Consider the following 23,622-nt stretch of genomic DNA (forward strand, 5'->3'; position numbering starts at 1 on the left):
TTTATATGAAAACAAAAACCGGTTTATTGAAGTATCTATGTGGTCTATATTAAAGAGCACTTCATTAAATATAACAAGCTTTAAAAATGTAACATTGGTGCACAATTTCTACTTAAAACATCAAAGGGATGCAAAAAGGCACTCATTTCGTTAAACGACAGAGTTATATTGCTGTCCCTTGGCTATCACCTCAGACCTCAAATAAACACCTTCCTCCTCTCTGAATCCCACTGCAGCCTCACTCCCTAGAGCCCTCCAATACCTGGTCAACTATTCAAGACACGAGGTGAATGAAACTACTTAAAGTCATTAATCATTCCAGAAACAGTCTCTTTATCTCAGGCACTATTATTTGCTTTAGGTGGGATGTGTTATTATTTGACAGACTCGTTTGACAGTGGTGATAAGCTACATAGATTGGCAAAGAATTGCAATGTGAATATAACTGATCCTTTATTGTGGGGGCCCAGGGAGATGAAGACATGACTCAGAGTAGCTATGTACAAAGAACAAACAGCAAAGAGAACATGGGTGATAATTGATGCCATGTAAGACCACATACTAGGTTGTTTGAAAGGATCTGAGTAAAGCCCAATTCAGAGAGGTCAGAGCCACAGGAATGTTGAGGTGACAAACATAATATACTGAGATAATTTGGGCATAGGCCTAACTCGTCCAACTAGACAAAAACAGAACATTATATTGATGAAGTATAAAAAAGGAATAGTTGTCTCGAGTAAACTGGTAAACTGGTGTCTTTGACATGTTCTTTCTGAGTCAGATAATTGGAATAATGAATTCCATTACTGTTTTTAAAATACATTCCTAAGTCTTGTGTAAACTATCCTCCCAGTAGACATTATCTCCTGTACTTTCACTGTCTGGTTACCTTATGATATTTAAAAAACCATAGGGATGGACCAGCATGGTGCATATTGGCCTATACATATTGACAATTTGTACTAGAGCGCCCCCAGCTGTGCTACTGAGTCTCATTCCAAAAACATTGTGATGGGCTACTACACACACAAACAACACAAAAACATTAGATAGCTACAGAGTAGATTAGCATTGTATCTGACGCACACATTGCTACTAGGTTGGAGATTATTACTCAACATAAATTATACTAATGTTCTTACTAACACAAAAGGCAAAGCCATCAATGCTCTCAAACTAGGACCCTTAATTTGAATTGGCAATATATTTCTAAGAAATATTTTGCGATTTAAAAAAAATATATACCAAAAATAATTGTATATTGGCAACAAATATATTTATTGATAAAACGTACGTATTTTCTAAACCTATGATTGCTTGATCCTCGTTTGGAACTCTGACCCTCCTCTCAGGAAACCACGTGGTAGTTCTATACATGCTGCTGTGGATGTTAGCATTATGAACACTGAATCCTTTTCCCGATAAATATTATCCAGTTCACAAGTAATCATGTCAGGCAAATCGGATTTCAAGATTAATTCAAAGTTTGCAGAGAAATATGACAAATATAGACAAAAAGAAGAGTTACAAAGGCGTAAGTGTGACTTCCCAAGCTTGTTAGCTAGCTAGCTAGATGGCTAGCAAGCCAGCCGTCATGTTAGCTAAAGTTATCATTTTCAACTTGCTTGCTAACTTTTTATCCCATTCTCACTTGAAATTAATCTTATTCTGTAATTTATTTAACTTACATATTAATACGCTCAGAAGTTAACTCAGCCATTTTTGGTTATAACTATGTAAAGTTAGCTAGCATGTCCAGCTAGATAGCAATTTAGTTATGTCTTGTTTTCCTGGCGGAATGCTTCCAACACATTGAATGGCTTGTCATGTTCATTATTGATTATTTCAGTGAAAGACAAATATGGCGACCAAGCTGACGAGAGTGAGTCTGGTTCAGAGTCAGAATCAGATGATGATAGCGAGGTGGTAAGTGCTATTACTGTATTTAATTTGGCTAGCTATATCGTTTCAAGTTCACAATACAAACACTGCCATGGTGTTCTGTTTATGGTTTGTCAGTGTTTTTGGCCCTACCTTTGTGTCCTTGACCTGTATATTTGTAATTTTAATGCAGACTGATGTGTGTCTTCTTAGGAACTTGACCCCAAAGTTGAAAGGGACTTCTACAGAACATTGTCTCTGCTGAAGAAGAAAGATCCTAAGATCTATCAGACTGATGCAACATTCTACACGGTGGAAGGTATGTCATCAGTCAGTGTGTCGTGTTGTTGCTGCAACTGATTACGGTATGACAGTTTAATTCTGTGTTGCTTGTTTGTTTAAGAGGTGTTTTTCACCACCCAACTTTTCATTCTTAATCAGATGCATCCATTGGGGATGATGCCCAGCCTTCAACTTCAAAGAAAACCACAGAGAAGCCAATGTATCTGAAAGACTATGAGCGAAAAGTTATCTTGGAAAGGGGAGGGTGAGTGAGCTGCAGTGTTCCTACTGTGCATATCTTTGTATCTCATTTTGGGCAAATGGTTTGACAATAACAATTTGTCTCATTCCCAGGAAATATGAGGATGATGACGAGGAGAGTGATGATGAAGAGGCTGCAAAGAGGAGAGAGGCATGTTATGATACATTGTTTGACACATTTACATGGAGGTATGTCACGAGAAGTCATGTATTGTTTGCCTTTGCTTTCTTTGACAGAGAGCTGCATCTCCAAGTTACATCCAGGAGCAGAGAGAATTGAAAGAGAGGTAAGGGTTAAATTCTCTCATAATCACTGTGTAATCACAACCTTTGCCCTAAAGAACATGGTGTATTTACACAAATAAATAAACTCTTGTTTTCTGTCTTTTATAACTGTCTTTGGAACATAAACACTGTGTCATGCTTGCACCAGCTTCCGTAAATTCATACAGGACAGTGATGAGGAGGGCAGTGAAGAGGACTTTCAGCTGCTGAAGAGGAGGAGCAAAACACAGGAAGAGAAGGTCCGTGGGAACCGGCGCCTGACTTTGTCTTATCATACAGTATAAAGCACTGCAGAGAGAAACATTCTATTCCTCTAACCTGTTATCTTTCTACCCAACAGGATAAAGAGGAAGAGGATTATGTGGACTGGCTGAAAGGCCAGGCAGAGCTGGGGGGCCCAGAAGAGGTGCAGGACATGGTGAGTGATGGAGAAACTGTTGGAATAGAGGGCAAGAGAGTGATATGTAATGACCTGCTGTGACTGAAATATGTGCTGTGTGTTGAGACAGAAATACTTGAGGGACTATTGGAACGACCCAGAGCTGGATGAGAAGGAGTGTTTCCTTAGGGATTTTGTCCTGAATAAGGGCTACATGGAGAAAAATGACGTGGACGGGTAAGAGTTATTTACACAAGTTATTTTATGTGTCTACACATATGTTTTGTCCATGTATGCTTTCAATTGTAATCGTAGAGCAGTGCTCAGCACCGCTCTGACTGTGTACTAATCTGCCATGGCTGTGTGCAGGATCCCCAGCTATGACGAGGTGGTGAATGATGACGTGGAGGACTCAGAAGAGGATGGGGAGTCATTCTTGGAGCGCCAGGAGGACTTTGAAAGACACTACAACTTCCGCTTTGAGGAGCCTGATGCACAGAAGGTGGACTTTCCCGTCTCTACATGCACATGTCTGTTTGTATGGTGTAGTGTATGTACCTTGGTCTCATATAGTATCTTAATGTTCCTTACAGATCAAGACTTACCCCCGTATCATTGCCACCTCTGTCCGCTCCAAAGACGAGCGCAGGAAGCTCAAAAGGGAGGAAGTGAAGGATAGGAAGAAAAGGGTCAGTAGACTATTTTAGTTAATCTTATACATCACTCCATCCCTTCCTCATTTCTCTCACTCTCCCAACGAACCGACCTGTCACTCTTCTGGCCCCTGCAGGAGAAGGAGCAGAAGCATGAGCAGCTGAAGCAGCTGAAGAACCTGAAGCGTAATGAGATCATGCAGAAGCTGCGGCGGCTGCAGGAGCTGACAGGCAACGAGCAGCTGGCCTTCAGTCAGGTGGACCTGGAGGGAGACTTTGACCCCCAACAGCATGACCAGCTCATGCAGGTGACCACTCGCACACCTCAAGAAGAGAAACGGATTGTAAATAAAGACACTCCTCTTATTGTCTCTCCCTGTATTTTTATCTTCTTCCAGAAATTCTTTGGTGATGAATATTATGGAGAGGAAGAGGGGGAGAAGCCCCAGTTTGAAGTTGAAGAGCTAGAGGGTGGTAAGTCACTCGTTGCTGATTTTATTATCTCAAGTAGAATCTAATACTTTAGAATCGGTGGCATTGTAATAAGGTAGCTTTCTCTGTCCTGCAGAACACTGGAACTGGGACACATGGACAGGAGAGGTTGGAGACAAGGAATATGGTGGTGAAGAAGAGGAGCATGAAGGAGAAGAGTATGACCAGCCAAACTGTGAAGATCCAGACTTTATTGTGAGTTCCTCTAATATGACCATCACTTCAGCATTGCCTGCAGACCTTAAGAAACACGTTTAGTGGCGGCTAGTCAGAAATAAAGGTCTCATTGGTGTTTTAGATTGTATGTGACTCACTCATCTTAATTCTCACTTGACTAGATGGATGCAGACTATGATCCCAGTCAGCCAAGCATCTCCAAGAAGCAGAAGAAAAAGGAGAAGATGAAGGTGGATGCCCAGCTGATGGGAAAGAAGAGAAAGAAGTCTCATTTTGCTGAGGTCATTACCCAAAACAAGCCTGTGTTTGACCCCCGTAAGTCTCAGGAGGTTCAGCACCATGAATCTTGGGTTATTTTCCATAACCTTTTAGATTCTGTTCGATGTACTATAGATATTGAGACTGAATGCTCTTTCATGCATCCATCCTTTGTGTTTCAGAGGAGAAGTCCTTTGAGCAGTACCTGGACGAGTACTATAAGCTGGACTATGAGGACATCATAGATGACATCCCCTGCAGGTTTCGCTACAGGCAGGTCCTGGCCAATGACTTTGGCCTGTCCACTGACGAGGTGAAACTGGGAGCCCTAGTTCCTACTAGGTTGTCTCAGGGTTGGGGTCAATTCAGGAAGTACACTAAAATTCTCATTCTTATGCCTTTCAATTAGAAAAGTTTGGAGTTTGGTTAACTTTTTTAGTTGTCTGGAATTTAAATATAATTTACCCCCCCAACCCTGGGTTGTGCTATAGTGTTGTACTGTACAGACCCTGAGTCCTGCACTGATGAGCTGAGATGTGACTGACCTGGTATTGCCACCCTCCGGGGACAGCTCTGACCAGGGCATGACTTCAGTTAATCTTCTCTCTGAGCAGACGAGGATGAGGAGACAGAATGATAGAAAGGGAAATGCTTGTATGCACCGAGTTATTAACATGCTTGGAGCCTTATCTGCACAAATTCGGTTTAAAGTCATTTCTGTGGATTTAGCATCTATGTTTAAAGTGGCTGTATGAATGTGTTACTATTACAGAAAGTAACTTGTTCTTCCCTCAGATCCTGGGAGCAGATGAGAAAGAGCTGAACCGCTGGGCCTCGCTAAAGAAGACCTGCATGTTCAGGTACTGAACCTGGTCTCAAAACAGTAGGCATTTACTAATCAGCTACTTATGGGGAAAATGGTCTTTCAGATTTTTCCTTTTCTATTTTTTTCTTCAATCTCCTCTTCAGGTCTGACAAGGAGGAGATGAGTGATTTGCAGAACTACAAAATCAAAGGACAAAATGTGAAGAAAAAGATAGAAGTATTGAACTCTTTCTATGCTGAGTGAGTATTCTACCATATGCAGATTGGCATAATATGTTCTCTAAGAAATCTGAAAACGGAATTATCGTCATTGACCAATTTGTGCTCATATTTCTTTGCAGGGAGGACAAAGCAGAGGGCAAGACCAAAGTGGGTAAGAAGAGAAGAGACAGGATGAAGAATGCAGAGAAGGATGACAAGGATCTGGAGGATGATGATGATGAGGCTGGACCCAGTCAGGAAAGCTCTGCATTGGACTCTGGTGAGGGGGTGGTAGTCCAGGCACTGAGAGAGGCAGGAGACCAGGAAGAGGAGTTCCTGGTACCCAAATCCAAGAAGTTGAAACTGGAGCAGGAAACAGTTGCTACCACTCAGGAGACTGCCAACACAAGGACTGAAAGGCCAAAATTGCCCAAGAAGAAAAACAGGCACCCAGGAAGCCGCCTCATGTCGGGGAAGGGGCCCTTCAGGGTGAAAATGGGTGGGCGAGAGTTCAGCGGACAGAGACTGAAGGCCTATGGACTGAATCCCAAGAGACTGCACTTCAGGCAGCTTGGCAGGCAGAAACGAAAGGCTCAAGAGAAGACTGAGAAGCAAGGGATCAAGGAGTGAGGGATCCCTTGCAGGGTCGTTACAATACTATAAATCATTGGTTCCCAACCAGGGGTACTTGGCCTATCCACGGAGTATTTGAGAATAGACCATAGGTCTACTGGTAAAATGTATTCCGGGCAGTGCAAAATTCAGTTGGTGGTACAGTAATCGAAAAAGGTTGGGAACCACTGCTATACGTTGTTCATCTAACGAAAGTTAAACTCCGTGGGTCCATCAGGTTCCATTGTGTAAAATAAATCGTGCAATCATGACATTGGCGCCCCCATGTGGATCTAGCCAATCACAACGCTGGATATTTTTGGCGCTTTCTATTAATTCGATATTTTCAATTGTAGGCATCTACTTATTGTGTATGTGAATAAATACTTTACATTTGTCCTGTAATTTAGTTTTTTGTTTAGAAACAAATTCCGTCAGGCACTTTCGCTGGCACCTCATGTTAGCGCGCGCGTTCGCAGGACAAATTTGAATTACGGAAACGACTGAAGTGAAGCAAAACTCAGTGGACTGTTTACATTCGGCAAAACACGGTAAGTCGAGCCTTGTTGTACAACTTTTTAAACGTATCTAATTAAGATGTTAGTAACCGTAGCTGTCGTCAGAGGCTCTGGGCATTAAGTTGAATGCTCTTTTCAAGCAAGAGCCTCTGCAGCTAACCTTAGTTAGACATAGCATTTTATTTTGTTGACCGTAGGCAGCAAAGTGGTGATGATGCACCAGCTAACGTAAACTCACCCCGTTCCGTACAAATGTGCGCAACCGCACATTCAAACGAGGCTACAAAGAAAACCAATGTGACTGTTGACGTCAAAATCGGGGGTGTGAACTAGGTTTCTATTCATCGACATGGTAATTAATGGCTCTATAGTATTGGATCATTTTTTTTTTGCTTTATGCTTGCTGTACGTTACGACATGACACGTCAAGACCCTCCGTTACATCTTGACGTGTCATGTCGTAACGTACAGCACGCATAAAGCGACAATTTCTGTCTTACAATCTCTCACCACCTGGTGTAGCACTTCTATCATTTAAAAACAAGAAATGGACAGTGACAGGGGTAAGGGGGGGATACCTAGTCATTGCATGCGATCATCATTCTCAAAGCCGTGGTTCACTTCCAAGATCACTTTAGCACCGCCCTAAAAACATGATTCAAATTTGACACAAACCTTCAAATAGGTATGTAATGACACTATTAACTCTTTATAGTGTTTTATTTACATTTTAGAGGCGATAAGTTGGACAGGTCGAGTGGGGGAAAAACTCCAAAGACCCGAAGGGCTCATTGCCTTGTTAAATTATGCAGAAACGGGCAGCGTTTAGGTCATGTAATTGAGAAATTTTGCTTTACAATGGTATTGACATTACAGTTGATCTGGAAGTATTACGTTTTTGGGGTGCTAAAATAAGGGCAATTGTACGGACCAAGGCGATGTACGAGTTTACGTGAGTTTAAGTTAGTCTGCTCTAGAACAGGCAGTAATTTATAATCTATTTCTACTAAAATTTCCACAGAAAAGACGTGTCACCATGCTTCAGGACGTTATGGACACGGGAGAGTCGATGGTCAAAATACTGAAAAGCAGCAAAGCTGACGATGAATTAAGAAAAGTGAGAGAGAAACAGCAGTCTTTCTTTGAGCGACACATGGACACGATGAAAACCATCACACTGGTGTTAAACGGTAAGGAAAAACAATAAACTTGTAGATCCTATCATATGATAACTTACTTTCCATACCTTCAAGATATATAGCTTAATCTTGATCGCCATTGTCCTCAGGTGTAGTTCAGTGTGAGGATGAGGCGAGCCAGAAGCTGCTGGACATGGAGAGGCAGAAGAGCCAGGCAGAGTGGGAACTAGACAGCCTGGAGCAGGAGCTGCAGCAGTGTACAGCAAGGAGCCAGAACATGGACTCAGAACTACAGTATCCTTCACCCAGTCATGCTCTGTCTCTACACAGAACAAGTTCTAAATGTACTGCAATTGGTGCTCTCTAACGTGCACATGAATGCTGTGTTGCCCAGATAATACATATAGGGAGCAGTCACATTCTACCCAGAGCTTGTCCATTGCTGCAGGCTGACCAGGCTGCCATCCATTGATGAAAGTATTTTGAGATTTCAGTTTATATGCCATACAGTGAGCATGCAGAGGATCCTCCTGGTGACTAGCGCAGAAGTGTGTTAAAATCTGCAACAACCCCTTTAAATCAGCTGTTTTCTCAAAAGAGAAATGCATGCATGCACAGATTTTTTTTTAAAGAAGAAAAAAAAGCTACATAGATTTGATCTACTAGCTAAATGTCTTTATCACGTTACACTTATTTTTGGACTCCACCCCTGTAAATGTAATTCGCCTGATGACATACTAGTGGACAAGGATTATTATTTAATACAAGCAAATTTGTTCCTCACCTCCGCTCCTCAATTCCCCTTGACCTTTTTCAAAATCAGGCAAGGAGAGGTTGGAGTTGAGGAGTAGTAGAGGATGGAGTTGAGGAAGCGAGGAGTCGAACAGCACCAATTGAGATTCTCCCCGTGTTGGTTTCCTTGACCTGTTCCTCAGGTTCCTGCAGAGGAAGCTGGAGAGTCTGCGTGTCTCGGAGCAGGAGCTGCAGACCCTGCAGCAGGAGGTTGATGATGACACTACGGAGGTCATCCCATCAGCCATGTGAGTAGGACTAACAGCATACTGAAATAATCACTCCCAACACCACACGAGCCCACCACACGAAACCATGATAGTCGGTGAGCATTGATCTCACATCATGAACAGCATGGTGCAACTTGACAAACTGTTAATTCTGCAGATACGTGGCCCAGTTGTACTACAAGGTGACCAAGATCAAGTGGGAGTATGACACGGAGCCACACATTCTGAGAGGAGGTATTTGTCACTGCATAACTGTTTTTCCATCACAAAGTCATAAATGTGGAGTTCTTGTTTAATGGCTGGCTGATGTGGGTTTTAGTTGCGTTTTAACTAAAGTTTGAGTGTACTTTAATCACTTTCAGTGCACTATGGAGCTGACCTGGCCACACCAATCAACATAGACTCCTCTGTGCTGTCTCGGTGTTCAGTCAGTGATGAGCTGTGGAACTTTGTCAGCACTGAATGGTAGAAGAGATCAAAGGAAAGTTGCTATATTTGTCCAGTAGTTGGATTGTCTGTTTGTGTTGTGTGTTGTAATACATTTGTTTTATACTAAGATTGTATTCCTATTGTTGGTATTGACTTCCATGACATTTTGTTATATTGAATAAAGTAGTTTTCCTAAACATCACATTACTTAGAACAATTATTTGAGTAGTAACCTATAACCCTAGCTTTTATTTGTATCTACTTTCACCATAGTCATTATGATTTTTATAGAGACTTATTTTCTCCCAATAGGTAATTGCAAGCCGACTGCTTTTTGATACAGTACTGAAATTACTGTATTGAAAAGTTGGGTGCTGCTCACCTTTTTAATGCAATAAATGTCCAATGTGAAGGTGTGCTTATGCAACAGACAGTATTCTGTACTGCGTTGCAGCAACAAAACATTTTTAAATAACTTTTATTTGCAAACTTTGTGAGTTTCTGGAATGGTAACTGTTATTCATGGTAAATGCTATTCCTCCATGGGCTTTCCATGTCTAAAGCAAGGAGGATGCACAATTGGCTAGTGTTTCTGAGATTTTGGTTTAATAACAAGTTTTTTGCTCACACACAATTTATGCAACTCTTACCATTACCCTTCATTGCACGTCCCACACGTTTTGTAAATGAGTCATTTTATTGCCGATGCTTAGGTAGGTTTCTGCCAGTGTAGCATGTGGTGAGTAGTTGATTTGATACAGGGCGGGGGACAGGTTTCGTTTGGATCTCAACTCGTGTAACCCCGTCAGCTGGTGGTTTCTTGTTGATAATCTTACTGGAAACGGGGCGTCAAGTATATTGTCCCCAATGACTGCTGCCTTCTCTCTGTGTTGCCACAAGCACATGCCTTCTTCTTGGGTAGTTGCTTGTGGTATGGATTTGGTGCACTGTGGGTTAAGTGGGGGGTTTGTTGCGTGTGCTTGTGTGTTTACTTCAATAACTTCAGCATCGATCCGACGTTTACATTTTATTGTGATATACAGTACATCGTTTCTTTGGCATCTGTCTCTGCTCTATCGTGGGAAACTACACCTTGGTGTATATGTATATTTTGGAGACTGATCCATCTTCTCAAGTGAATTAAGTTGACATTTGCTTATCAGTGTTTATGCACTTTTCAGTGTTGAAGTATATGGTATGTGATGACTATATAGGTCAAAGCCTTTTATAGCTGGTGGATGATGGGAGTGTAAGCTTCCTGTGAAAGATCTGAAACATCGCACTCACCACATTGACAATAGCACTTTCATATTATCACACATGAGGCCTCTGGCTTCACAAAGATTTGGTGAGAGGAAATAATTAGATTAAATGTTTGAATGGATGTTTATTCTGCAAAACAATGACCAAAAATACTTTTTTTGTAGATGTTGTTCACATTTATTTATCGTTTGAATGTACATATAAAACATTGGCAGTGGCCTCATAAATTAAGTTTAGTTCAGAAAAAACAAAATACAGATACTATAGTTCATTTTATTTACACAATATACCGTATAGTACAGTGAGACCGATATATCTTTTTTCATTTGTACATTTATATACAATGTGAAATATTTCAATTGCTTGCTTTCAAACATCACTGCTGTCACAATGGAACGTTATACATGGAACCCCAAGCATTTGTGGTTTGTCTTTACTAATGTCTATTAACCACTGTTTACAGAAGATACACCTAACACTTCATTGCATGAGAGGGATATTCTCCAGCTTGTTCAGGAAAGTTCAGAAGGCTATTGTTTTTGTGAACAGGCTGTGTTCAATATGTTTTCCATACTTGTGAGTCCACAAAACCAGAGCTGTCAATAAGCCTAATCTGTCCTTTTTATTGCTCACAATCATGTCTGCTGCTACGTGTGTTTTAGAGACCTCCAAAGATGTGCAAACCAGAAGAGGCATCAATGTGAAATTATCTGTGTGTCTTAGCCACCAAGCCTCTAATGTTGGTCTGCAAACCTCTACCCAGAATTCCAGATGACAAAAATGCCATAGTTCTGGCAGCAGTTTTGGGTGTGGATGCTTCATGTTTTAATTACATGTCATTATGTTTGTATTATGTATTTTCTCTAGAGGGGATATAAGGATGAGCCTTAGCATGACTCAAATGTATACTTTAAATATATGTATGACTCAAAATAAAATGTACTGAATGTGTTTTCAATGTTTGTATAATAAAAAACAGGAATAACTTTAATTTCACAGCTGCTGGTTGAGTGGTTCTCTTTAACTACCGGTAAATGGTCAATTCAAAATACTGCTACAAACATGAATCCATTCCTTCAAGGAGGGTTTTTCTATTATGCAGTTTGGATTATGGAAGATATACTGTATCTCAGCATCCCAGAAAAGGAATTTCACAGTATGAGAACAGCATTAATTCATTTAATGCTTCGCGCCGAGGAGTAAAAACCAACAAGGTATTTATTTCTCTAACACTTTAACTGAGGTTTGACTTCCTTACAAAAGACCGACCAGTCTTTAAGTGGAAACCCCCAACTTATCTGTCTAGGAAGAAAATGCCAGACCAGGGGAGGAAGGCAAAACATAGGACAATGGTGGTTTCCGCTGACGTTCTCTACCATTGAGGTGAGAGGAAGAGTATTACTTCCTCCTTGCTTGTAGTTCCATTTACAACCCATACGTAACATGTAGTAGTCTCACAGCTGTAAGATGGTGCCGAAGATTGGTCCAGTCAAGGGGGTCTCCAGAACTCTGCTCTTACTGTAATTGGACAATTAATCATTATTACTGCTGAGTCACATTGGGCCGTCATGGACAAGTCATGTCTTTGACATCCTGGGGTAGATGGCTTTAATAGTGGAAGGGGTGAAGTTGGCAGAGGAGACTGTGATCTCCAGGCCCTCCAGCCTATGGGAGGGTGCCTCAGTCTTACTGGTACTGCACTCTAAGAAGGGCACACCTATCTTCTTCACCTGGCCATTCTTGGTGAGGAGGCAGCGTCGACACAGCAGCCTCAGGATGGCCCTCCTCATGTCCTTACTGGTCAGGGTATAGATGATGGGATTGAGGAGAGAGTTGAACATGGCGATGCCCAGGAAGTAGTCCGCCTTGAAGAGCACCTGGCAGCTCCGTGCCGGGCAGCAGAAGTCCAGCAAGAGGAGGATGAAGAGAGGCAGCCAGCAGATGATGAAGACGCCCAGCACGATGGTGACAGTCTTCAGCAGGGCCATGTACTTCTGGGACTTGCGGGCCAGGCCTTTGCGCTGCGGGCCAGAGCCCAGGTGCTTTGTGTTGGACCTAACAGTGTGGAAAATGCGCACATAAAGCACCACGATAGCCAGCAGCACAGCGGTGAACACGGTGATGAAGAAGAGGATGTAGCTTTTGGCGAAGAGTGGCAGGACGGTGGAGCACTGGTCCAGACGGCCCATACAGTTCCAGCCAAGGACGGGCAGCACCCCCAGGAACACTGACAGCACCCAGCTGGCCCCGATCAGGGCAAACATCCGGCCTCGCTTGGCCCCCTGGTAGGGCTTCATCCTCACCATGGTGACGTGGCGCTCAATGGCGATGGCCAGGAGGCTGATGACGGAGGCGGCCAGCGTTATAAAGACCCCCCCCTCCCTCAGGAACCACAGCACAGGGGTCATCTTTAACGTGTTGGCCCCTGAAGTTACAATGTTCACCATGTAGGTGAAGCCTGCTAGCAGGTCTGAGAGTGTTAGGCTGCCTAACAGATAGTACATGGGCAGATGGAATTTCTTATTCTTCCAGATGGCCAACAGCACCACAGCATTCTCCAGCACTATGAGCAAGCAGATCAGCAGGAAGGCTATGGCCTCTGGCTTTAGTCCATCCTTGTACTTGTTCTCCTTCAGTTTGCCTGTGTAGTTGTAGTGTTCTCTGATGACAGCATTGCTCTGGTACTCGCGGAACATCCGGAGCAGGTACCCTACCGAGGAGGTCATGGGAACCACAGTGGGGGCAGCAACAGCAGCGTAAGCAGCATGCGATGCTTCTTCCATTGGTATTCTGGGAATGTTGCTTTCTTTTTAGCTGACAAGATGCTTTCCACTCTGCGTCACATAGTTCTTAGGCAGTCCATAATTCAATATGTTGGAAGTGGGGAATGTACATTCCTTAGGAAATCTATCTTTGAATGTTGTTTCTGACAGATAGATCAGTCCAGTTTTTTGTATTTAGTATAAGAATGGATGGTAATAAGAATCCTCAATGTGATAGCATTATCCAAAACTGGGCAATGCCTGGACAATCCACTGGATGGTTCAGACAAGCAAGAAACCTGGAAACAAAATAACAGTATTGAAATACAGTATAATAGCCTATTTATCTGTAACAACACACACATGTAAAGAGGGGGGGGGGGGGGGGGGGGGCGTACATTCCTCATTAATCTTGTAATTAACAGCACCTGTCTTTGTTCAAATTCTAATAGAATGTTTTTGAGTATGAAACTAGCAAAGACATTACTCCACAGGTACCTTATAAATGAGAAATTACCAAGCTAAGGCACCATTAAAAATACATAATAACAGAAATCCCAATATTAGCGTTTTGACCTGGAGAAACTTGGCCTATTATGTCACTAATTCATATTAATCTTTAGCATATTTATCTTTATCTTCCAGCTCAGTTTTTTTGGGGGGCAAAACTGTCATTTTGCCTGTGAACTTTGATTAATTATCTCGACGCACACGTGAACAGAAATGTAGGCACACTCACATACAGTATACACATATACTTCCACTGACACCCCAACACACACATGCACACCCAAACACACACACAAACACTTTTTGTATGCATTAAATCCCCTGCACTGACTCTATACACACACACACTGGACTCTACAATCACACATACTTGCACTAACACCTCAAAACACACACAATACATATGCCCACACATAAAACGCGCACACATGAATACTCTCTCTCTCTCTCTCTCTCTCTCTCTCTCTCACACACACACACACACACACACACACACACACACACACACACACACACACACACACACACACACACACACACACACACACACACACACACACACACACACACACACACACACACACACACACACATACACACGCTACCGTCTATTTACTGTCTATTATCTATCCTGTTGTCCAGTCACTTTGTCACTTTGCCCGTACCTATATATACACAGCTACGTCAACTACCTCTTACACATCGACTCCGTACAGGTACTCCCTGTATAGCCATTTTATTTTCACTCGTTATTGTTATTCGTTGAGCACTGGGTATTTATTCCTTGTCCCACTATTTCTATTTCTATTTTTTTAATCTTTAACTCTGCATTTTTGGAAAAGGACCCGTAAGTAAGCATTTTAGTGTCAGTCTACACCTGTTGTTTACGAAGCATGTGCAAATACAATTGTATTAAATTGTATTTGAGGCACTATTGCCTATCTGTTTGAAACATAGCATATGATAAAACACTACTTCAAAATTATTATGGATTGGGTATGCAAATGTATGAATTAAGTTACGTTTTTTAAATAACTATTAGTTATTCAAGTGTTTTATTATTTCAGAAAAATAACAAGACAACACTGAAATCTGTTGTTTTCATCAACTTATCAGTGGGCAAGTATAGGCTACAGGCTTGTATCAAAATTGTGAAGCTAAATATCTGGATTTTCCACAACATTGCTGAATTTCTCAAATATAAGACACATTAACCTGTCCTTGCTTTAGCCTAGTTATTATATGCCATCAAATTATAGAATTTCGATCAACTGTCAAAAAACACCATTATATCTGTTGAATAAATAAATACCAAACAAGTGTCATTCAAATATCTATAAAAACGAATAATACCCCGTACAAATATAAGTAGGCTATTACACAAATATAACTGCAAAGACCTACCTTTTAAAAGTTTAACTTTGCCTGAGAACGTGTTCTTATTTTGCGCAGTTGTCTTTCGTTGAATACAGTACGCTCTCACTGATGATCAGACGTGACAGATTGTGATAAGAGAAAATAGACTGGTGCGAGACTCGACTTGAAGTGGGCTGGGCTGGACTCTGCCCTCCAACGCTCAGCCTTCCTCTCCTTTAATTGGCTTCTGAAGTCACAATAACTGTAGGTAAATAAATTGCCCGAGGTGGCTTGGAGATGAAATAGCATTACTCTCTGGTTTACAATTAATTCAGGAATGCAGTGGGAGGCATTTATGATCTATTTTGGCTACAGGCAGTGGCGCAAGCTGGAATGTATAAAGGTGCATTCTTTCTAGGTCAATGCCATCTGATATGTTTTTGATCGGTGGTTGTAAAATGGATCACTATACTACTTCCCAACCTGGTCTCAGAGCATTTCATATGATTCTGTACATAAATACATCACACTACATTTAGTTACGTTTCGTATGGTATGTATTAATCTATGTTATGTTTCGTATGGTATGTATTAATTTGTGGATGTCCATCATCCATTTCGTATTATAAGTTCCCAATTACAATTTGTATGATATGTTATAAATTTGCAAAATGTACAACATGTTACGAATTTGCAAAATATATGATATGTTATGAATTCCAATTTGTTGTGGCTAACGTTAGCTAGGTGGCTAGGAGGCTAATATTAACCTTAGCTATCTGACTAATGTTAGCTAGGGGTTAGGGTTAAGGTTAGGTTAAGGGTTAAGGTTAGGTTAAGGGTTAAGGTTAGGGTTAGGGGAAGGGTTAGCTAAAAGGGTTAAGGTTAGGGTTAGGGGAAGGGTTAGCTAACATTCTAAGTAGTTGCAAAGTAGCTAAAAAGTAGAAAGTAGTTGAAATGTTGCTAATTAACTAAAATGCACAAGTTTTCCGTGATGAGATTTGAACACGCAACCTTTGGGTTACTAGACATTCACGTTATATGCTTGACCAATCACTGATTCAGTGATTGATTTATTTAAGTTGAAGGCATTCAGTTGTGCAACTGACTAGTTACCCCCCTTTCCCTTTCCCTCCTCTAATTTTGCCTTAAGTTACCTTCTGTCTCATGTAACCATACCAAGCGTAACATATTATACGATGTAAAGTGTTGGTCCGATGTTTCATGAGCTGAAATAAAAGATCCCAGAAATGTACCATACGCACAAAAAGCCTATTTCCCTCAAATGTTGTGCATATATTTGTTTACATCCCTGTTAGTGAGCATTTCTCATTTGCCAAGATAATGCATCCACCTGACAGGTGTGGCCTATCAAGAAGCTGATTAAACAGCATGCTCCTTCTCCTGAGGACAATAAAAGGCCACACTAAAATATGCAGTTTTGTCACACAATACAATGCCACAGATGTCTCAAGTTTTGAGGGAGCGTGCAATTGGCATGCTGACTGCAGGAATGTCCACTTGAGCTGTTGCCAGAGAATGTTAATTTCTCTACCATAAGCCGCCTCCAGTGTCGTTTTAGAGAATTTGGCAGAACATTCAACCGGCCTCACAACCGCAGACCACGTGTAACCGTGCCAGCCCAGGACCTCCACATCCGGCTTCTTCACCTCATCTGAGACCAGTCACACAGACAGCTGATGAAACTGAGGAGTATTTCTATCTGTAATAAAGCCCTTTTATGGGGAAAACTTATTCTGATTGGTTGGGCCTGGATCCCCAGTGGGTGGGCCTGGCTCCCAAGTAGGTGGGCCTATGCCCTCCCAGGCCCACCCATGACTGCGCCGCTGCCCATTTATTTCAATTCACTGATTTCCTTATATGAATTGAAAGTCAGTAAAATCCAGATTTACTTTTACTATGTTATGTCTAGTAAATGAGACCAGACTGCACTTCCTACAATGATATGGTACTTACTTTTTCAAGTTTTATTGGTTTACTTCTTATATTTACTCACATTCTGAATGAAAACGTGGACCATGGTTAATTTTTTCATGATTTGGACAATGCTCTCTGTCAGTTCCCACACCTCAATGCGTATAGAGTATGTAGACCTTCCCTCATAACCGCACATGCTTCTGAGGATGAGGAGGATGACGGAAATACAACAATATGTGCACTTTGTGCAGTTGTAATAAATTACTACATTAGTATGTGGAAATGATGTAAAGGGTGGCTGAGTGGCTGGATCCTACTTTCTCTAAACAGGAAGCCGTCTCATTGTGCCTAGAAGGGAGAGGGATTTCTTGAGAAACACCTATGAAGTCATAGTAAGACGGATTCGACACTGTCACTGTGCATTCCAGCTTAACGTGGAACACACTGTCCTTTGGGAATGCAATGCCACCTTATTCATTTCCCGTTAGAAGAGGACTCATAATACGTTGTAAACAAATCACATTTACCAAACACACATACATTGTTTTTGTTACTGCATGAGACATGATACTCTTTTTTAGTCGATTGGGTTCCATTCCTCTGACATGCTCCATCAGCTTCTAGAGGCTAAATCTATTTAAGCAATTTTTCTCTGTAAGGCTGTTTTATTTAACTGTTGAGGAGGCATACTTCTCACGTCAGCTGCTTCTCTGGAGTTAAACTATTTATTTCTTGCCCCCATTAAGTAACTTTCAGTTGGCCCTGCAGTAGAGAACTGGTGGTAAACCCTGACTTGTCCTTCCTGTCTCAGTTGTCCCCGGGCCAAAGGCCCACCCAGTGGCTGCTTGCTAAGAAGGTGATCCTCTCCATGGGCCTGTCACCCGAGTGGCAGTTAGCCTCCTGCTGTGACACTATCTCACCATATCACCCTCATTAACACACAAAGAGTAGACAGAATGACACCCGACTCAGCCCAGCTGCTTCCCACAGTAGGAATCTACTCAGTCCCCCATTATTCTCCTTCAGGTCTTGTGTCTGTACTCTTCATTAGTCGCCCATCACCCCTAGGGAGTATAGTACATGCATGAAGTGCTTTGGATTTGGATGATATATTTCTGTGACATTGGTCTTGTAATGTGGAACTCAATGGGAGTAAAGATGAGTTTTTAATGTACCTGTTGTTTGTGTGCTCTGTGTGTTGTTGTCCTTTTAGGGAAGGCACGTTGCCAGTGTGGCTGTCATGTCTTGACTGATGAGCCAGAAATTCCCCCAAAAAAGAGGGTCCATGTTGATCAGTCTGATAATTCTGCTTGTTTCATAATGATACAGGATAATTTCTCTCTTACTATTTTGTCCATTGTGGGATGTGAGAAAGCCAATCACACCTCAGTGTAGCATTGCATTCTGAGACTATGACAACTTCCTTTGGCTGCAGCATTTCAGCGCTAATCCAGTTGACAAGCAACATTCTCACCTCAGAATCATATTCTCACCTCAGTCAAAATAACACAGAGCCTGTCATACATACTGTATGAAGGACCATGAAAAGGTCATGAGAAAAGCAATCACACCTTCCCTCTGCTTAGAATGGTGTTTCGTTAGTGTGTTTATCCAATCAAGAGCGTTAAATATCTTCATCCTCTGATTCAACGCTGACCCCTTCACTTCACAGGGTCAACAGAACAGAGGATAAAAGTGAGAGGTTAAACAATATTTCATCTGGATGACACTGGTTGAACTCAAAAGGACATGTCTTCTCATCCATCCTTTGGCTCACCTCAATCAGCTTGACTAACCGGTGTCTGTATATAGCCTCGCTACTGTATATAGCTTTTTACTGTTGTTTTATTTCTCTACTTGCCTATTGTTCACCTAATAATTTTTTTTGCACTATTGGTTAGAGCCTGTAAGTAAGCATTTCACTGTAAGGTCTACACCTGTTGTATTCGGCGCACGTGACAAATAAACTTTGATTTGATTTCCCTTACTTGTTCCACACTATCTTATTGGCAGGATTCATCACAAAACATACAGCAAGCTCCACATGAGCAGAAAGTGTTTGCACTCTTTCTTCTCTCTTCTCTCTTTCTCTCTCAGTTAAATGCAAAGTGTCATATTTCAGATGTACAGTAGGTTGAGAGAGTGACTGTTTTTTAATTTGGAAGTTGTTGAGTTGGGCGGCTTGTTGACCCGATGTTGCACTGGGTGAAGTGAGGTCATGGGATTTCCACTCCTCCTGTCTGGAGCACCGTAACTGGGTAGGGTGGCTTGGACACAGCCTCTGTCCATCACAAACCTCTCACAGAGACTACAGTGGAGAGACTAAAGGACAGAGACTGACAGAGTTCATAAAAATGTCTCTGAACGTGCGCAACAAGTTGCTCGCCTGCCTTTCTGTGTAGAAAGTCCAGGTTTTGATGGTGATTAACTACAGCTTAGTGTTCAAACAATGACCACAGCCCAAGTTACAAATGAGAGGAAGTAAGGGAAACATATGAAACTGCTGGACTTGTTTCCTTTCCATTACTGGTCCGTCTACCTCTGTCAGGCACGTCACCTGACTCTCCTCCCAGCCACTGGCTGTCTGGAGCACTCTGAGGCTGTCCTGTGATGCAGTCCTTTTCTAAACCACACAACAGGACTCACTACACTATTCTGTCACAATTTGAATATGGATAGATGGATGAAGATTGCATCTGCCTCCCTCTCTTGTCCATTCCCTGTGTGTGACTTCTAGTATGTAAACTAGCATGTCTTACATGGAAATGCATGCAAATATATCAAACATGGGCAGCAATTGTTGTATTAAGTGTATGGGCCATAGTCTCTACTCGCCTGTAGGTCTGTAGCTTTGTGTGTTTGAAATTCTCAAGTAGAGCAGAATGTCAAATTGCTGTGATCCAGACTTTTTGTTTTTATAAGGAAACACACTCTTGAAGTTTAGCCTTTGTGTGTAAGCCAGGCAGACTTTATAGAGAGGGGTGGTGCAATAAAACAGAAATGACACTGGAATGCATTCATTTATTTCACTGGGTAAACAAACTTGTTTTAATCTTTTCCCATGTACATTTTTCCTCTTTTTGAGTGGAACAGGAGATGGAAAACGCTTTGTTCAGTTTGATGTTGTCATTGCAGTCAGCGGGGATTGTCTGGGACAAATAAACAACAGGAAGAGGCTCCCATTTGGGAACAGTTTGATTATACACACACTCTGCAAAATGTGAATGTGACTTTGTCTATGCATAAACACCAACATCCTCAGCTTTTATCTAAACCTCTACAAATCCTCACTCTGAAGCTGACGTGCATTGCTTTTTCAATACAAACCCCTACCACAGAGATATCACCCTAAAAGTGCAGTGTCAACACATTTTCCCTGCTGCTGTGTCTCGTCTATCAACATAATATAACAAAGCATTCCAGGTCCCCTTTTCACTGATGTAGCAACCTTCTGAAACACTACATTCTAGGGGTTGGTTTGGTCCCCAGCCCCTCCCCAGGCCTTAGGATAAAGGGTTTTACTGACAATGTTACACTTACTGTCACTTTCAATTCTCAGGCTCCCTAGCTGGCATCATGTTGGATGACCTAACATTTTTGCTCATGCTATTACATCTGTACTTTTCCAGGTTAGCTGTTGCTGAGTGTGATTTGAATGAAGACTCTTATGAAAGGCTGTTATGTTCCTCGAAGCCGCACTGAATCGTGGTTTGGGATGAGTTCATCCTGGACGGAGGGATGGAAGAAAGAACATTCCCATGGAGAAGGGGCGAAGGGGTGGGGGTGTAACCGTTCTGGGTGAGTCATGTGAATGAATGAGTTAGGTCTTTCACCAGATTTATTCTAACTTTTTCAATGACCAATATGCACCAAACAGCCCACCATGTCTTAGTCAGGAGTCATATTCTGGGAAGAGCCACCCTCGCTTCCACACAGAGGGGGCAGCCATGTTGGAGGGGGGCGGAATCCGAAATGAAATGGTAAACAGTAAGACTCTTTTCATCAAGACGATGGGAAAATCCAGCATCCGACCCTGGGACCCTGGGACCCTTTCCAGTTTTGGTGTTCCCCTGGTACACGATAAAAGACTGAATGTGTATTCATTGAATGAATGAATACACATGAATAAAGTTGTCTTCATTTTTCCTCTGGTGAACTCCAGCACTAATGAGATCTAGCCCTGGGTTCATACTCTCTTCCTGTAGAGAGGAGAGCATACCCTCGGACCACATCACCTGTGTGTTAGCTACTGAGGTACAGGATATGGGTCATTGTAACAGTGTCTCAATGTCACCTTTTATGGGTTTGGGGGAAGTAATATAATATCTCTGATTTGTATTTAGGATAGAATCTGGAAGTGTACAGACCTAATATGTAATGTAAAACCATTCTAATAAGCACACGTCAACATTAAAAATAGCTTTTTTCAGGCCCATTGTCTGTATTCAATTGCTGTACCTAACTACGACCACCTACAGGCCAGTCATCGTCACAAACATCACGATACCCTAATCCATTGTATAACCTTTCTACCTCCATAAAAAATAAGACCATAAAGTTGAACCTACAGTGTCAGAAGTGAGCCGGACTGGAGTGGCTGGCTTCCCGAGAGGAAGGTTAATCGTTAAAACATGTGTAAAGGCTGATAAGGCAGAACGATACTACTGCCATGCCCTGGAGTCTTTTTCTTCCCTTGTTCCGCTCTTTCTTTTGATTTGGATGCGGTTTGCTTCAAGCGTTTGGACTGTTGATACGGCCCTGTTCAAGTCAAGTCGGGTGCAGTGTAGCGTGACTAACAATGTTTTGAGACAATTTAAGTGTTCCTTCTTTTATTCTCCCTATGCCTTTTGGTGTGTTTATTAGGGTTAAATGAGCACAGTGGAGGGAAACCAGCCCACTGATTCCCTCAAGTGAGGGTCTATGGTGGTGCTGGAGATTCCTCAGGTTGTATGCCTGCACAGTTCTCTCAATCAAGGGTATGGATGTTTACATATAAGATGCACTTGGCTCAACCCGTACTCACCTGTGGTGAGGACGTTTGGACAGTAACTTCTAAAGTATAATGGGATCTGCAAATAAACAAACCAAATATCTCTAATAAGTCATGATTATCAAACCATCATTGCACTAAATCAAATCAAAGAATAAACAAGAAGTTTGTCTCTTGGACTATGTTTCTAAGGATGGGATTTCCTTAGCTCAATCCATGCAAACCAGAAAATAGGCTATATTTAAAAACGTCTGAGTGAGAAACTAAACAAATCTATGAGTTTGGTTACAGCACCCAGCTATCGCTAGACGTCTCGCTTTCTGTCTTCTTCCACCCCCCTCGCCTATATGTTAAATATATGTTCCGTATATTGTTTCATAGCATTCCCTAAAAGCGGAACGTAAACCCTTAATTATGCGTGTGCTCTGTCAGTGTGGTACGGGCCGCTCTGGGGGAAACCAGGCAGCTGTTAGAGTTACCCAGACCATCACAGAGGTTCTGCCGTGCATGTTCCACTGATGCTCAGCTTAACCCAAACCAAAACTATTGTTGTCTCTGCTTCTCTGATTTCCTGCACTACGTCTCACATAAAAGAGAGAGTAATGTTTGACCTTTCATTGTAGTGAAGGGCTTAAATTGGACTTACAACCCAAAGGCCTTTTATTTTATTTTAAAAACTTGTGAATCTAACTTTGACTCTTGTTAGAATATAATTAAAACCTGACATATTTTAGTAAGAGAAGATCATTTGTCAGTGCATGCTGCCTGTGGTACTGATAACCCCCATCACTACAGGAAGTGAATTGCCCTGCCTTTTGTGACTGTGTTGGCTGACAATAACCCTCTAGAACCCCTTACTGTAGATCTAGCCAGCACAATCTGGAGAACATAGTCTGAAGATTCAGACATGGGCCTGAGTTTGATGGGTCTCTAGCTACATCTGTGTCCCTGCCTCCCTCTCTCCCATCACCAGCGATTAACTTCCCGGTCTTGGGCTACACAAACCAGGACCGGTAACTTCTTATCTGGGTCATGGCGGTAGTGGTCTGTGGCAGTCTCTCTCCGAACATGTATCATGTCAAGTCGGTGCGTGTTGGAAACAGGCATCAAAGATGGGAAACAGCTGTGGGGCCAAGTTGCCGGTGGTGATAGTGTGTATGGTAACTGTGAAGGGCATGATGGTGACAGTGCTCAACACATGGCAGCAAGGGGACATCAACACCCCACTGTGTCTGCACTCTGTCTGTGTTACCGTATGGCTGTGGAGCTATGTGAGGTATTCCGCTGTAAAACGTATCCAGGAGACAAGGAGTAGATGATTTCCAAACTCCTGTCTCCTGCACTTTGTAACTGTAGCCCTGGAACAGTCCCCTCTTCAACCCAGGAGAG

At 42.1% G+C, this 23,622-nt stretch overlaps 3 protein-coding genes and 1 non-coding gene across 5 annotated transcripts; 3 read left to right on the top strand and 1 right to left on the bottom strand.

The window, feature by feature from the left end:
• The first annotated feature begins 1,029 nt into the window (after positions 1-1,029).
• On the top strand, positions 1,030-6,703 carry LOC110538488 (protein KRI1 homolog). The gene is made up of 19 exons (XM_021625337.3): positions 1,030-1,534; positions 1,850-1,926; positions 2,095-2,200; positions 2,323-2,428; positions 2,518-2,575; positions 2,662-2,711; positions 2,858-2,948; positions 3,050-3,127; positions 3,219-3,325; positions 3,458-3,590; positions 3,682-3,777; positions 3,879-4,049; positions 4,140-4,215; positions 4,310-4,428; positions 4,572-4,725; positions 4,851-4,981; positions 5,464-5,528; positions 5,638-5,733; positions 5,835-6,703. Exons 1-19 carry the CDS (start codon positions 1,450-1,452, stop codon positions 6,322-6,324), a joined length of 2,289 nt encoding a protein of 762 aa, XP_021481012.3. The 5' UTR covers positions 1,030-1,449; the 3' UTR covers positions 6,325-6,703.
• LOC118937920 (Z30 small nucleolar RNA) lies at positions 5,185-5,282 on the top strand. The gene has a single exon (XR_005035329.1). It is a non-coding gene; the product is annotated as a Z30 small nucleolar RNA (small nucleolar RNA).
• On the top strand, positions 6,181-9,616 carry LOC110538490 (kinetochore protein Spc24). Of its 2 annotated transcripts, none has more exons than XM_021625339.3 (6): positions 6,181-6,857; positions 7,846-8,014; positions 8,113-8,257; positions 8,899-9,003; positions 9,143-9,219; positions 9,348-9,616. In XM_021625339.3, exons 2-6 carry the CDS (start codon positions 7,861-7,863, stop codon positions 9,452-9,454), a joined length of 588 nt encoding a protein of 195 aa, XP_021481014.2. In that variant the 5' UTR covers positions 6,181-6,857; positions 7,846-7,860; the 3' UTR covers positions 9,455-9,616. The 2 variants fall into 2 exon arrangements, with proteins under 2 accessions (XP_021481014.2, XP_036794478.2); XM_036938583.2 differs by having other exon boundaries at positions 6,837-7,176.
• A 1,214-nt stretch (positions 9,617-10,830) lies between these two features.
• On the bottom strand, positions 10,831-15,633 carry LOC110538489 (sphingosine 1-phosphate receptor 1). The gene is made up of 2 exons (XM_021625338.3): positions 15,354-15,633; positions 10,831-13,738 (listed from the first exon to the last, which is right to left on the bottom strand). The coding sequence occupies exon 2, from the start codon at positions 13,458-13,460 to the stop codon at positions 12,255-12,257; it is 1,206 nt and encodes a 401-aa protein (XP_021481013.1). The 5' UTR covers positions 13,461-13,738; positions 15,354-15,633; the 3' UTR covers positions 10,831-12,254.
• Positions 15,634-23,622: the final 7,989 nt, after the last annotated feature.

Source organism: Oncorhynchus mykiss, chromosome 12, assembly GCF_057628025.1.
Source record: "Oncorhynchus mykiss isolate SJ-2025 chromosome 12, ASM5762802v1, whole genome shotgun sequence".
In the NCBI taxonomy this organism is placed as follows: domain Eukaryota; kingdom Metazoa; phylum Chordata; class Actinopteri; order Salmoniformes; family Salmonidae; genus Oncorhynchus; species Oncorhynchus mykiss.

Excerpts from the sequence above, each read along its gene's own strand:
- LOC110538488 (XM_021625337.3), top strand. The coding sequence starts at position 1,450 with ATGTCAGGCAAATCGGATTTCAAGATTAATTCAAAGTTTGCAGAGAAA. Across the intron at positions 2,576-2,661 it reads AGGCTGCAAAGAGGAGAGAG|AGAGCTGCATCTCCAAGTTA; the intron begins GCATGTTATGAT and ends TTTCTTTGACAG. Across the intron at positions 4,216-4,309 it reads AGTTGAAGAGCTAGAGGGTG|AACACTGGAACTGGGACACA; the intron begins GTAAGTCACTCG and ends TCTGTCCTGCAG.
- LOC110538490 (XM_036938583.2), top strand. Across the intron at positions 8,015-8,112 it reads CATCACACTGGTGTTAAACG|GTGTAGTTCAGTGTGAGGAT; the intron begins GTAAGGAAAAAC and ends CATTGTCCTCAG. Across the intron at positions 8,258-8,898 it reads AACATGGACTCAGAACTACA|GTTCCTGCAGAGGAAGCTGG; the intron begins GTATCCTTCACC and ends CCTGTTCCTCAG.
- LOC110538489 (XM_021625338.3), bottom strand. The coding sequence starts at position 13,460 with ATGGAAGAAGCATCGCATGCTGCTTACGCTGCTGTTGCTGCCCCCACT.